The 14665-nt window shown below is 39.8% G+C and overlaps 2 protein-coding genes across 3 annotated transcripts; both read left to right on the top strand.

The window, feature by feature from the left end:
* Positions 1 to 720: 720 nt before the first annotated feature.
* Positions 721 to 9521, top strand: acot11b (acyl-CoA thioesterase 11b). 2 transcript variants are annotated; one of them, XM_008407062.3, is made up of 16 exons: positions 844 to 1283; positions 2053 to 2251; positions 2711 to 2780; positions 3305 to 3365; positions 3464 to 3565; positions 3662 to 3797; positions 3879 to 4032; positions 5148 to 5267; positions 5422 to 5560; positions 5662 to 5717; positions 6816 to 6882; positions 6952 to 7035; positions 7406 to 7539; positions 7793 to 7924; positions 8569 to 8695; positions 8783 to 9521. In XM_008407062.3, exons 2-16 carry the CDS (start codon positions 2062 to 2064, stop codon positions 8939 to 8941), a joined length of 1731 nt encoding a protein of 576 aa, XP_008405284.1. In that variant the 5' UTR covers positions 844 to 1283; positions 2053 to 2061; the 3' UTR covers positions 8942 to 9521. The 2 variants fall into 2 exon arrangements, with proteins under 2 accessions (XP_008405283.1, XP_008405284.1); XM_008407061.3 differs by having other exon boundaries at positions 721 to 1283; positions 3662 to 4032.
* Positions 9522 to 11105: 1584 nt separating this feature from the next.
* Positions 11106 to 14591, top strand: fpgt (fucose-1-phosphate guanylyltransferase). The gene is made up of 4 exons (XM_008407060.2): positions 11106 to 11315; positions 11387 to 11554; positions 11638 to 11730; positions 12672 to 14591. The coding sequence occupies exons 1-4, from the start codon at positions 11243 to 11245 to the stop codon at positions 14072 to 14074; spliced, it is 1737 nt and encodes a 578-aa protein (XP_008405282.2). The 5' UTR covers positions 11106 to 11242; the 3' UTR covers positions 14075 to 14591.
* Positions 14592 to 14665: the final 74 nt, after the last annotated feature.

Raw genomic sequence — 14665 nt, 5'->3', positions numbered from 1 at the left:
GGTTAAACATTTTCACAGTTTTAAAGTCCAATTTGAAACAACATGTTTTGATACAATTAACTGACTTATGACTAATAAGTCATAGGTCAGATTATGCTTAGAATGTCTAAAAGAAACTTCACAGACCAAACAGAAAACAAACAGCAAATGGCTTCAGTGTTTGGGTCTCTAGTTAAAACTGGCAATGTAATTGAAGTTGACTCAGTGAAACAACTGAGCAAAGCCATAGCAACCAACATTATTAGACAGACAAGAAAATACTCTACTGTGTGCTACGCAAAAAGGAGAAAGTATGTGTTTTTTCTTTCCTTTTTGTATTTTTCAAGATCCAAAGAGAATTCCGCATTTTGGGTTTGTGCAAAAAAAAAAAATCTAAATTTTACATATGCTTTCAGTATTCAAAGAGAACATATGGTCTGTTATCACAGGAAAGATTATCATCCATTATAATCTAAGGTGCAGGAGTGAGGGAATGATAATTGCTGAGCAAAGGGTTTTGCGGCAACATCTGCAGTCATTCAGGCATTTTAGGCAAAGTGTTGCTAAATTTAGAAAGACAATTCCAGAGGGGGAAATAGGGAACATATTGCCAACAACCAGCCACTATTCTCAAGCAGTATCAGCCATTCCCATCATCTATTGTTGGTGAAATTGAAAAGAAGATGAGATATTTAGCCTTTTTTTTTTTTTTTTTTTTTAGGAAACAAGAAGGGTAAAGACTTTAGTTTCCATCTGGTCCCTTCAACTCCAAAATGCTTCCAAGCAGTGCTGGAAGCTGATGCAACCCAGTGGGAGGCGAGCCTCCACCCCATCTTGTTTTGCAACATGTTGCCAGCATCACATTTAAAATGCAGATTTGTTGTCTGTGCTGTTTCCATTGCGGGATAATTTGCAAATTGCATCACAGTTGCAAATGTAATATAGTCTCAAAGTTTGAGCTACATGGGAGTTAGTATTTAAAGTTAAGTCCCGGGGGAAGCCTTAAAAGATAAGTTTTGACACTTTTAAATGAGTTAATGTCACCTCTGTGTTTGGACTCCAGTTCCACCTTAAAAAAAGGGTTCACACTCTATAAGCTCTGTAGGGGGTGGTGGTGTCCCTGCCTCTCCCCCTCCCTCCAGTGGCCAAACTTCTTCATTAAACTCAAGCGGCTTGTTTGCGTGCTCAGCGGCTCTGTTTTGGAGGATTGAGCGACCAAGAAAAAGATCCACGGCTCGGTTCGATGTGCTCTAACAACGCCTCCGCTGGCTCTCATTGGACTTCATCTGAATTTAATACATCGAGTAAGCTCTTTCCTGTGTTTTTCTCATTATAAATCCGACATGTTTAGTGTCAATTTAGAAATATGAGCATGTATAGTTGAAGAAGCGCCGTTATAAGTTTGTAGTGAATGTTATTTCTGTGGGAATTAATCCAGAATTGCCAACGCAGTGGAAACAGGTGACTGCGTGTGTGTGTGTGTGTGTGTGTGTAAGACCCTGTTTAGAAGTATCCCAGCAAATGCCTTCCCTGAATGCCCCATTTATCTGCATGTCTTGAAATAGTTTGTTACACTAAAAAGGACGTGCCCCAGCTTGCAATAAAAAGCAAGTCTGTGAGTACGGTTGCATCCTGAGTGTCGTTAGTTGTAATTACATAGAAATTCAGAGCGAGCTCAGGTCAGATTTAGTGGAGGGTTAGAAAAGTTGCGCATTTATTTGCAGATTATCTGAAGATTATGGAAAGCCCTCAGTTGGTTGAAGAATGTATGATTCTCAGATGTGGCAAAAGACCACAGTAAAACTTGCTAACTTCTCACTTTTATGTTGTTTACGCAACTCATGAACATGTTGTGAATGTTTACATAATGTAGATAGTTTCACTTTTGTCATTTAAACTCTCAATGCAGTACTTAATCATACTCCTTTATGAGTATGAGTTTAATTTTTTAAAAATACATTTTATCACACTGCAACAGGAAACGTGGCAGAAAATGATACAGGTGTTGTTGTTTTTTTATGTTACCTGTAAAAACATGTTTGTTACTTATTTTGTCTCTTCCTGTCTGTGTAGTTGTGAGTTATGACATCAGAGGGGAAAGATGCAGGCATCATGCTGGACCCCCAACTTATCCAAGAGACCGGGGAAGTTTATAGAAACCCCACTGAGGTGCAGATGAGTCAAATCGTGCTGCCCTGCCACGCCAATCATTGCGGGGAGCTGAGTGTGGGACAGCTGCTGAAGTGGATGGACTCCACAGCCTGTTTGTCAGGTGAGGAATGAGAAATTATTGGGGGCAAGACACTTCACCCACACTTCACACTTGCCTGCTGGTGGTGGTCAGAAGGACCCAATGACACAATATAGCAGCCTCACTTCTGTCAGAATGTATTTGTGAACGGGAATGGCTGATCTCATCGTAAAGTGTCTTCAAGGGTCCTGAAAAAGCGCTATACAAGTCTGAAGTCATTTCATAAATTCAATAATATATTTTTTTATGCATTTATGGTGTTTTTTGTACCTATTTTTCTACAAACCTTCACAGATAACAAATTCTATTATCCAAGCACGATAGCAAGCCATCTGTTATCTTCCCGTACATCAGTGAGTTTTGATAGACCATAAAATAAAACTCGGTGAAATTGAAAAGTTCTGCTGCCTGCTGGTGTAAGTGAATGAGTAAAGCTAGTAAGAAATATTCTTAATTTTAGTGTAATCTCTCTTTTCCCAGCTGAGAGACATGCAGGCTGTTCCTGTGTCACTGCATCGGTCGATGACATCCACTTCGAACACACAATAGGGTAAGGTATTATCAACACATAAAGTGATCAGCTTGTGTCGTTCGTTTAGGATTAATCTATCAAACTACCCTTTGAATGATGCTTGGAGTTGTTTTCTTAAAAAAAAATTTTTATCAAATATGCTTCACTCCCTTAATATTTAGCAATGACAACAAACGTCTCACATCTATAATTTAGTTTTCTTACTGTTGACTTAAAATAATATCTCAAGGTAAAGCTGCTGCCCCCGCGATCCGACCCCGGATAAGCGGAAGAAAATGGATGGATGGATGGATGGATGGATGGATGGATGGATGGATGGATGGATGGATGGATGGATGGATGGATGGATGGATGGATGGATGGATGGATGGATGGATGGATGGATGGATGGATGGATGGATGGATGGATGGATGGATGGATGGATGGATGGATGGATGGATGGATGGATGGATGGATGGATGGATGGGTAAAGAGGGAATATGCTGTGTTGAGTATAACCATGTTGATAGTAAAGAAGGGTCCATGTTTGTCTCTCCTTCAGAGTTGGACAAGTTGTCAGTATTATTGCCAAAGTCAACAGAGCCTTCACGTCCAGCATGGAGGTTGGTGGACGTCTCTCCGGTGTTTCACTAAAGTGAATCATACTTGAATTGAGCAGCCGTATTCGTACATAAAAATGTAGTAAACGTGTGAATTTCAGGTGGGCATACTGGTGACTTGTGAAGATCTTTACTCTAACAGGCAGTGGAAAGTTTGTCGTGCCTTTGCCACGTTTGTTTCCAGACGAACCGAAGCTGGAAAGGTAACGGGGCGGGGACTGAAACAATCTCGAGCACACCGGCACTTTGGCGGAGCTCGCTTATCTTCTCCTGGCCGCTTTGGTTTTCTGTGCGTACAGGTACAGCTCAAGCAGGTGATTTCTTATACACAAATGGAGCAGATGGAGTACAGCCTGGCAGCAGAGCGGCGGAGGATGCGACTCATCCATGCTGAGATTATCACAGACCTGCTGAGCAGCAGCACAGCTCAGCTGGGTAAGGACACAAGGTCTTTTAGAACACACGGCCCTCTGACGTCAGAAAGATTACAGCCTTTTCTTTTGGGTATTCCGTCAGGGGAATGTCAGGAGTATGACGACGCCGTGCCATCTGAGAAGACGCGGGTGGAAAGCGTGGAGCTGGTGCTTCCACCCCATGCCAACCATCAAGTCAGCACTTTTGGAGGCCAGATCATGGCCTGGATGGAGAACGTGGCTACAATTGCAGCAAGGTATACAGTTTTATTTTTTTCCTTTTCAAGAGCTTCACTTTTAGAAAGTCTTGCAAAAATATTCAGAATATTTTACATTCTTTTATATTCTAACCCCAAATCATGAAGGCCAAGGAACCAGATACAGATGAGTACAAAACTAAACTTTTTGAACACACCGCCGCTGGCAGCATCATGCTGTGGGGATTATGTTTAGGAGGATGAGCGAAGTTGATCAGAGGGAGGCGAATCTGGAAGGAAACCTGTTAGAGGCTGATGAAGGCTTTAGTCTGACACTGAACACCTTACAACGGGAACATAGCTGTAAACATACAATCAGATCTACAATGGAGTGGTTTTGATCAAAATATATTTATGTATTGGGATGAATACATGAATACATAAGAAAACAGAGTTGGGAACCTGAGGCAAGATGTGATGTTCAGAGATACTTTGCATCCATTCTTTCTGAATCCAAATAATTTTGCAATCAAGCCGTACCAAGCTGCTAGAGAAATACCCTCTAGAGGCCTATAGCTGTAACTGCAACAAAATGTGATTCTTAAATACATAAGCACTCCAATCTTTTACATTTTTATTTGAAAAATTGTAAAAGACATGCATAATTTTCTTTATACCTTACAATAATGGAGTACTCTGACATTTATCTATCAAACAAAATTCCAAAGAAATGCATTGAGGTTTTGGGTTTTGGTTTGATACAAAAGAAATTGAAGGGGTGTCTATACTCTTGTACATACATACTCTATAAAGTATGTTTTGTTATCTGTATGACTGGAGTTTTAAAAAATATATATTTAAGTTTAAAAAGGTTACCACCATGTTATGATTTGTGAGGAGCAAAGAAAAGAAACATTTATGTCAACATTCAGTGTGACGGTTTTATGTAAATCTAGCTAAAGTGCTATTTTTGAGACCTATGAGCATCACCACTTAGTTTTTCTGAGATCTTTAGGGATCCATGCTGTCATTGCTATGCTACATTTTCCCAATTTAATATTGTACTTAACACATTAATGTCCTTGACCACGAGTGGATGTGTATTTGATGTGTATCTGTGCTTTTTGTAGCACAAATACACATCCATATCATCTCTCTTTTCTGTCTTGATCCAGCCGATTGTGTAACGCCCACCCAACCCTGAGGACCATAGACATGTTCCATTTTCGTGGGCCGTCACACATTGGCGACCGGCTGGTGCTGAAAGCTATCGTTAACAACGCCTTCAAACACAGGTTATCTGACATATTTCAGTAAACAATGCCTGAATCAACTGAGTGATGTCAGCACTGTTCATGTGCAGTGCCTCTGATTTCATTCTGCACTTATGTACGCTTAGTGTGTTTGCAGCTCTGAAAAAAAAAAAATTGTATTACTGATGTTGTGTAGCATGGAGGTGGGAGTTTGTGCAGAGGCCTATCAGGGTGGAGAACCTCTGCGCCATATCAACAGTGCCTTTATGACCTTTGAGGTGCTGGACAGTGACAGGAAGCCCCGCACGCTGCCGCACCTACGACCCGAGCCTGTGGTGCGTTAACAAAGTTTATTAATATCATTTGGAGACCTTGCTCTGCAACGTAATCAGCATTCGTTTGTCTGGATTAAATTGGGGTTTCATGTGTTTTAAAGGATGGAAGAAGACGTTATAAAGAAGCTATTGCAAGAAAGAAGATTCGCCTTGACAGGTATGTCACATTTATAGAGCCTTGAATTGAATGTTCACATTTTCTCATGTTACAACCATAAACTTCAACCTATCTTAGTATTATAACCTGGATAGACCAACACACTGCACTGTGTTTTTATGAAATCGAAGGGAAAGGTTGAAATGTGTTCAAGCATTTTTTTTCCCTTATAGATACAATTCTTAAATGGGTAATTATCATTTGTACTCAGCTTCTGACTCAATTCTGTACAAAACAATGTGTTGATGCAATCACAGCTCCAAGTCTTTGAGGTATATCTACCAGCTTCCCAAATCTAAGAGGTTGAAAATGCTTGCCTATTTTTCTTTGCTAAATAGCTCAGTTGGATTGAATGGAAAGCATCTTTGAACATCAGATTTCAAGTCTTTCCACAACTTAAGTATGGACTTTGCCTAGGACGCTCTAACTCATGAATATGCTTTGATCTAAATCAATCTATTGTTGCTCCGTCTGCTGTTAGGTGAACCTCTGCCGCTGTCCTTTAACAAGTGTTCCTCTAGCATTATTTAGCATTCATGTCCATATATAATTGTTTTTGATATGTGACAAAATGAAAAGAAGTTCAGTTGCTATGTGTACTAATAATTGCAACATGTGCAACAAAACAAATACACACCTTATTACTATTGTGCTCAGTTGATGTTTGGTATAATGAGACTGTAGTCATTGTTAGGATTTGCTATATAGTGTGAATTTGGTTTTAGGTAGATCTTAGTTTACTGAATCTTAAACTCGTGATACGCATATTATCTTCAAATCAATTCAGTTTGCTTATGCAGCACCAGTTCTCTGTAAAGATCATGGTGCAGCCATAGTGTTTTGTGAATACGGCATGACAAAGCTTCTTGTTTGCAGTATTTTTCATAAGAAAATGACTTGGCTCGGCTGCGTATCACAGCTGAGCAGACTTTGGTGGAGAGTTTACTAAGAATAAAAAGCTCATTGTTCAGCTGTTAAACACTCTGCTGCCAGCATAATCTGTGTTTCTTCAATTTGGTAACCAAACGCGTTGGCTCACCCGAAGCCGTGTTGATACTGGTCAGATTTGGTCTTTGATTTGTGCCTTAATGTTTACAGGAAATATATCATCTCTTGCAAGCAAACCCAAGTGCCTCTGTCTGTGCCCTGGGATCCAAGTAACCAGGTATCTTAGAGAAGCCCACCAGACTTGGTGCTCGAGCTCAGGAGTTCACTCAACTGTTTGGTTTTTCAGATGTATCTGAGCTACAACAACGTATCAGCCCTGAAGCTCATGGATACCCGGAACAACTGGGTCTTAACTTCAGAGAAAAATAAGGTCAGTGTATAGTTAGCCAGGTTAGGATTAGCTTTCCAACTTTCATTCTACATTGTATTATTTAGAAGTAGGAAATGGTCAGCTACAGCAGAATGCTGATAATATGAATTATATATTTTAAATGCAAAATTGCTTGTTGCTATAAAACATACATATTTCTTCTACAACGTCTTTGAATAAAGCTGACCCCCCCCCAAAAAAATACACTAAAGTAATGTATTATGAAGTCATTTTACCCTGGGAAAAGAATGGTCAAGAGGCATCATTAAAAGCCCAAAACTAAAAAGGCATGCATGGTGTGTATGTAAATGTCTCACTGGCTCTGCACATGTTGATACCTGGAACAACTTCTGTTTATACGTATTTAAAGGTGAGACTATACACATTGGAGGAAAACCACATGCTTTGTGTCAAGGTGGAGATGTACGTCAGTGTCCCAGCAGGGCAGGTGTTCCACCTGTTGTCGGACCTGAGGAGGAGGAAAGAATGGGACCGGCATTATGAGTCAGTAACACACACACACATTTCCAACATGGTGCTGTAAATACAGCAGATGAAGATTAGATTGTCCCAGTATCTGTCTTATCTCAGCCACCAGCAGTGGAGATTTATGGTTTTTGCACAGAATTTTTCATTAAGGAAACACTAACATCCAGATGAACGCTTACTTGTGACATTACTGTCAAATACTCAAAAGCCTGAAAACTTTTAATATGTTTCTAATAAATTTTTGTTGTTGTCAATGTTTCAACCACAGGGAGTGTGAGGTGATCAACCAGGCAGATGAGGATGACACTCTTTATCGCGTGGTTACTCCCTGTGTCAGCAAAGGGGGCAAAGGGAAAGACTTTATCTTGCTCGCATCTAGAAGGAAGCCATGTGATTCCAGGTGCTGCAAAATAACATGTTCTTTTTTTCCAGCTCGAAAATGATTTCATAAGGTTGGCTGATATTTATACCACAATTTGGCCCACGGTTGAGAAAAACTGCCCTAGATTGCTGTTTGTGAATTAGAAATGTTAAAATTAATTAAATGGTGGACTCATTTTATTTTGCATTTTCGATCAGATTTCTCACATTTCAGTTTCCAAGGAATGTTAGTGCTATTTTTACTATTTCACATTTTGCTTCAATGTATATTGATATGAACAGGTTAAATTCCATGCAAAATATACAGTGCAGAGTATAATTTTGATAGCATTTTGTCAATTCATTTTTAAATGGTTCTGCTGCAGCGCACCAAATATTTAAATAATTTAAACAGTTACTGGGTTTTGTTGGACAGATCCCATGAGCCGATTGATCCATACAGGAGATCTAACACAGAACCATCTTCTTGACTAAGTAGGGTTTGTTCCTCTGATTTAGATAAGTTATGCTGACAAAAAAAAAAAAAAAAGCGGTTTGTCGATTTATTTGAGTAATAACTTTTTTTTTTGTTGAATTCTGGCTCTTTTGTACCTCCATAGAATTGTACCTTTTTTTTTGCTCCATATATAACTCATTCATAGAATTTCATTTTGTCTCTCTCAGGGACCCGTACCTGATCGCTCTGCGTTCTGTCACTTTGCCCAATCACCCGCCTACAGAGGATTTCTCCAGAGGAGAGGTGCTCTGTGCTGGTTTCACAATCTGGGAGGAGTCCAGTTCAGTCACCAAGGTTAGCCCAATGTCTGCGGCACAAGCTCTAATGCTTACAGTGCATTGCTGCAGGTATCAAAATTGATCATCCATTTTTTTGTTTCAGTTCACCTACTACAACCAGGCCACACCAGGTGTCCTTCCCTACATCTCGACAGACGTGGCTGGCCTCTCCTCCAGCTTCTACAGCATGTTTTCTGCTTGCAGCCAGTTCCTGGAAGCCAACAGAGACAGCCTGGGTGCTCTGCCGCCTTCTTCATTTTGATTTAAAACCCCCCTCCCATAAGCAAAGTCGGGGCATTATCAGGACAGAGTAGCATTGTTTCACAGCTCTAATCCTGATTTAACACTGCTTTGGCGGTGCTGGGCTTAAAAGCCATTCTGAGATTATGAAGGACTGCTAGTTTGTACTTTGTATAGACAAGTACAAAGCAGAAGCGCACAAATGAGTTTATGCTTCTGTAATTTTTGTTTCTAAGCATTATTTTTGGAAAAAAACATGTGCAATTCAGATTTCTAGATATATTATTTTGTGAGCCATCAGTTCATAGCAGTCCAGTCGTGTTAGATGGTTGTTTCACTGTGACTTGACACTGTAAAGAATTTTTTTTTTTTAGATAAGGTCAAGTGTAATTACTTTGTCACTTTGTATGTTAATATATTTTACTTCAATGATAGGAAGTTTACATGTGGTTTTGGTGTATAACTTTGCTGTTTTCATTTGAGACAGCAATGTATAATTTTGTAGAATTTCACTTGAACTAATTTTATTGTATAGACATAAGCTTTGAGGATAAAATGTGTTGAGTTGCTTTAATCAATAAACCTTTTAACGCTGTTGAGAACATTCTCTGAAACTTTTCATGTGCGCCACCCTTTAACTTTGCATTCCTAACTTTCTTAAACCGTTTTATATAAAAGCTTCTGATACAGTTTCACAGGTCCAGGAGAGGAATATGAACTAGTTTTTTGTCTAATGCAAATCCACCTTCATAGAAAATGGTGTAATTCTCAGTACAGTGTGAACACAGCCAAATCCAATCCTCTTAATGATTACAGGAACTAAATCTGTCAAGAATCAGAACACCACTCCCTCTGGATCACATCATTATCCTTCTGTATTTTGAACTCATGTTTTACAACTAACACTTTCCTCTGGACTAGATAAAGCACTTATCAAATACAGGCCATTTACCTGTTGTTGGTCAGAAACAGAGAAGTACATTTTTCAATTAAACTTTAAATGGTGCATTAGGCAAACAAAAGCATTTTTTGTCCCCTTTACTCGTTTATGTTTTCGCACACTAATCTTGAACAAAGTTAAAGACAGGAGCATGTTTATTACATTAAACAGCATGCACATGTCAAAAAACTAACAAAGTTATTTTAAATCATCTAGTTTTTTCAGTCTTTATTTGATCTAATATTATTTCAAGCAATTAAGGAATTTTAGCTGGAAACCTTGGTATCATTCAAACAGTGTGCACCAAGCTAAAATGATGTTTATTCCTAATCAATACAGCTAAAAGTGCAAATCAGTTTACAAAGGCTGCACCCAGAGCAAAGTGGATTCACTCATTATTGTGTTTGTTGTTGGAGGGAGCTAATTTGCTGAAATTAGGGACGGAGTCCACTTTGTGTCGGTAAGTCGGGAGCCAGGAAAACCAGCCTAACAACATTAATACTAAAGGCAGTGGTCAGGATCACAGCAAATGCTGAAGACATAAACAATTGTACTGTGACTGGTAATTTGAAGTTAAAAATTTGATTATAGTTTTGTGGTTCTGTCTTTTCCTTTCATGTCAGACAAGAAATAAGCAATTCTGTACCAAAGAGCTTGTTACTTTTTAAATTTTGAGACTTCCATAATTTTTATACTTTAATTTCTAAAGAGACAATAAAGTGGCTTTTTTCCCCTTTTGGTTTGTTTGTTTTTTATTATTACATTTTTTTAGGATAAATAAATTTTTGCTTGATCTTGACCTATGAAACACTCAGGCTTTATTAAAAACCTCTAAAGCTTATGAGATAAACCAGCTTTGGGGCAACACAAAACAGATGAGTTATTAAAAAGTCTACTTTAAGTCATATCTTTAGGGATTTTGCTCATTTGCAGGCCATTTTTATGCATTCTGTCATGATCAAGACAACGAGTGGACAGTAAACACGAGGAAAAAAGCAGCCAATGGCATTTTTGTAAAGACTTGAAAACTACAGAGTTCAAGATGCAAAAGTCGGGAAATAAAACTATTTCAATAACAAAGATTTTTGTTGTTTCCTTTTCTATAGTTAGAATGACCTGGGAATAACTGCAGTCAATTTATATATATCCAAGACTCCGTGAGACTGTGCAATTTGTGCAAACTGTTGAAATATCATCAGAAATACATTTTATTATTTTGGCGGCGGATTGGCCGCGCGCATGCGCTGTAAACACAACTAACCACGTGATCAAACCCGGAAAAACAGGACTGCCGTAAACAAAATAAAGTCCCGTGAGTTCAAACTAAAAACAACTTATTCAGCTCTCTACTCACTGTATTTAATTTACAGCAGAAGCGCCAGCATGAGCCAGGCCTGCAGCAGGAAACTACAAACCGCAACAAGAGAAAAGCTCAGGAAACTGAACTCGCTGCGTGGTGAGCTTTATTTTTCATTCATCTTACTTCGACTGGAGCTCAGTAAAAGTAACACGATCTCCTTCCTGAAGGTCGAGAGGTTTTACCGGGTGAGTTTTGGGATGTAGTGGCTGTGACTGCTGTGGACGGGAGCCAGAGAGAAGCTTACGAGCTGCAGATCAGAGAGAAGGTTGAGAGGAAAGAGCTTCCCGTCGGAGTTCAGTACAAGGTCTTCTCTGATCCTCCTGGGTGCAAAATAGGTCAGTGAACCGCTGTCAGCGTTATTTTGTTGCAGTCTTTTCGCTTCTGTTAGGCTAATGTTTAAAGTGGTGTTGTTTTGCAGGAAATGGAGGCTCCACTCTGTATGCTCTTCAGCAGCTGAATGACATCTATGGAAAAGCTCTGAGCAACATGAGAGTCATCCTGATCCACGCAGGTTACCTATATTTTACTAAAATATTATGCAAAATGTGTTGGTTTGGTTGTAGGAATTTTTTTTGTGTACACCTTTCTTGAAGGATTTGATGGGTTTAAGAGATTCTTTTAAAAAAAAGAAGGCTAAAATAGTATTTTTTTTTCCTGAAATTTTGAAAGACACATTGAGGATTATTACAAACATGTTTTTAGGATTCTTATAAGTGTTCTTAGAAAAGAATTTTATTGTGTGAAAGGTCCCATTTACGCATTCAGTTAAATCAGTTTTATTGGAGTTGGATAACCATACAAATAATGTGGTTTGGGGGATTCTTAGAGCCACTTTTAAGTGATTTATTATTAATAATAAGGAAGCTAATTCACAAAGACAAGATTGAACTAGAGATGTGCAGTATATCAAAAATGTTATCATTTGTCATTGCAATGTTAATGTGTGTCTTTATCCAGATTTGCCAATCATATAATTGACCAAATGAATAGAGTCTCATGTTGCTATTTGCCTATATTTGATGAAGATGGCTGTAGCACAGTTGCCAAAGCTTGCAGTGACAGATGAGGAAGGAAAATTAGTTTTACTCACAACAGTGCAGTACAATTGATTTACAATCATGTTTTTTTAATAGTGGATAGCTCAAACCTTGTTTTTGCAAACAACTCCATTGTATGCACAATTTCTGTTCCTATAACATAGTTTATCTTTTCTTGTCTTTTCTCTTCTTTTTTTTCCCGTCCGTCAGCTACCTCCATAACGGTGGAAACGTATCCACTTCCACCCCAAACGGAAAGATGAAACTGTTTAGGAATTACAAAACTAAACACTGAATATATTCTCTATTGAAAGAAAATAATAAAAAAAATATATTTTTTAATAAATGTAGAATTGTATTGAAATAAAGAAAAACACCCACCAACATTTGTCTCTTCCACATGTTGTCCCTTCAGGTGGCTTCAGCCAGCGAATGCCCAGTGCCAGCGCTCTGGGAAAGATCTTCATGCCTTTACCGCTGGGGAACCCCATCTACCAGATGCTGGAGCTCAAACTGGCCATGTATGTGGATTTCCCATCACAAATGAAGCCCGGCTTCTTGGTGACCTGTGCAGACGACATCGAGCTCTACAGCATACCAGAGGAGGAGAGAGTCAGCTTTGATAAACCAGGCTTTACAGCTTTAGCCCATCCCTCCCCACTCTCTGTGGGAACCACCCATGGCGTGTTTGTGTTGGAGCCGCGTGAACGTTTTTTGTATCCGGAAATGGAGAATGCCTCCTGCCTGTGTTTTCTGCACAAGCCAAGCATCGATAAGATGCGGAACAGTGGAGCTGTTTGCGCGAATCAGAATGGCCTGTTTTCCATGTCTGACAGTGAGCTTGTCTACACAGACAGCACCTATTACATGGACTTTAAGACTGCCAAGTCACTTCTGAACCTGCTGAATGAGTTGGGTCCGTTGAACTGTGAGATCGACGCATACGGGGACTTTCTTCAAGCTCTGGGGCCGAAAGCCACAATGGAGTACACCAAAAACACGGCTAATGTCACCAAAGAGGAGAGTGGTCTGGTTGAAATCCGACAAAAGATCTTCCATCTACTTAAAGGGACGCCCCTGAATGTCATTCTTCTCAACAACTCTAAGTTTTATCACATCGGGACCACCTCAGAGTACCTCTTCCACCTGACGGAGGACGAGGCGTTCAGGAGTGAGCTGGATCTCCTGTCGTCTGCCTTCAGCGTAAATGCCAATGAAAACTTCTCTGGTTGCTGCATCATGTACAGTGTCCTTGATCCCAGTTGCTCTGTGGAGGCTGGGTCAGTGGTGGAGTACTCCAGACTGGAAACAGGGGTGTCCGTGGGTGGGGGGTCCATCATCAGCAGCTGCTGGGTCAGTCCAGGCCTCTCTGTGCCAGCTGGGGCTTTCATGCACACGTTATGCGTTACCCACCAGAAACAAATCAGATTTGTTACCGTCTTCTTTGGCATTGAGGACAATTTAAAGCAAAGCGTGGCTTCTCCTACATATTTGGAGGAACTAAAGTTTTTTGGACTGGACCTTGCAAAGTGCCTGTCCCACTGGGGGATGGAGAGCGAACGCCTCAGATTCTCAGGAGACGCATCGAGCTGCAGTTTGTGGAACGCTTGCTTGTTTCCTGTTTGCTCCGAGCAGCAGAGCTCCTTCTCCGCGTCTCTCAGAATGCTGCAGGCCGTCCTGAGTGGCTCCACAAGCCCCCCTCCCAGAGGCGCAGCTCTGATGTCTATGCAGGACTGTTTACAGCGCAAGAACCTGGAGGAAATGCTGAAGCTCAAGATGAGGCTACATCATGACATCAACGTCCAGCTCAGCATGTAGACAACCGTCGCTACAGACATTGAGTTCATTTAAAACGTTTCGCTTTGTTGGTGAAGGTGAATGTTTTGACATGTTGTAACTTTGTTTCATACTTTTTATGTGTGGGTTTACATTCATTACATTGGAACAATTCGCAATAGGAATTGTGACAAACAAATTTGGTTGAGGATATTTTTGCTTTGAAATCATGAATTTTAATGGTTAAAACACATTACTACTATTGTTCTGGTGCTGCTGGAACATTTGCCAACCTGTTAATTTCCCCCACCCTTTTTGAAATGCCAAAATTGCTGTTATTATCAAACGGCAGAGAAAGGGCATTTTTGTAATATATTTTCTAAATTGTCATAGTACACCCCCACTAGCTGCTTCATTATACACTGCAGTAACATCTGGTAGTCGATGTTATTCTGTGAGCATTTCAGTAGAAACAAGTCGTAATGCTGTTAGAAATTCAAACCTATAATAAAAATGAATAAAATCCAAATTTTTCTAACTGTCACGCATATTGTCCTGTGTCCTTCTCCCCTGTTTGTCATGCTGTTTTTTTTTTTTTTGGTGCTACTACTGACGGATCACATGCTTTGTTAA

Source organism: Poecilia reticulata, chromosome 4 (assembly GCF_904066995.2).
Source record: "Poecilia reticulata chromosome 4, P_reticulata-male-v2, whole genome shotgun sequence".
Taxonomy (NCBI): Eukaryota; Metazoa; Chordata; class Actinopteri; order Cyprinodontiformes; family Poeciliidae; genus Poecilia; species Poecilia reticulata.
The sequence above is the reverse complement of the archived record's forward strand: the minus strand, read 5'-3'. Positions and strand labels throughout refer to the sequence as shown.

Bases quoted from the DNA above. Each gene is read 5' to 3' on its own strand.
- acot11b (XM_008407061.3), top strand. From the start codon at position 2,062: ATGACATCAGAGGGGAAAGATGCAGGCATCATGCTGGACCCCCAACTT. The intron at 4,033-5,147 runs GTATACAGTTTT...GTCTTGATCCAG, and splicing joins GTGGCTACAATTGCAGCAAG to CCGATTGTGTAACGCCCACC. The intron at 5,561-5,661 runs GTGCGTTAACAA...TGTGTTTTAAAG, and splicing joins ACCTACGACCCGAGCCTGTG to GATGGAAGAAGACGTTATAA.
- fpgt (XM_008407060.2), top strand. From the start codon at position 11,243: ATGAGCCAGGCCTGCAGCAGGAAACTACAAACCGCAACAAGAGAAAAG. The intron at 11,555-11,637 runs GTCAGTGAACCG...GTTGTTTTGCAG, and splicing joins TCCTCCTGGGTGCAAAATAG to GAAATGGAGGCTCCACTCTG. The intron at 11,731-12,671 runs GTTACCTATATT...TTGTCCCTTCAG, and splicing joins AGTCATCCTGATCCACGCAG to GTGGCTTCAGCCAGCGAATG.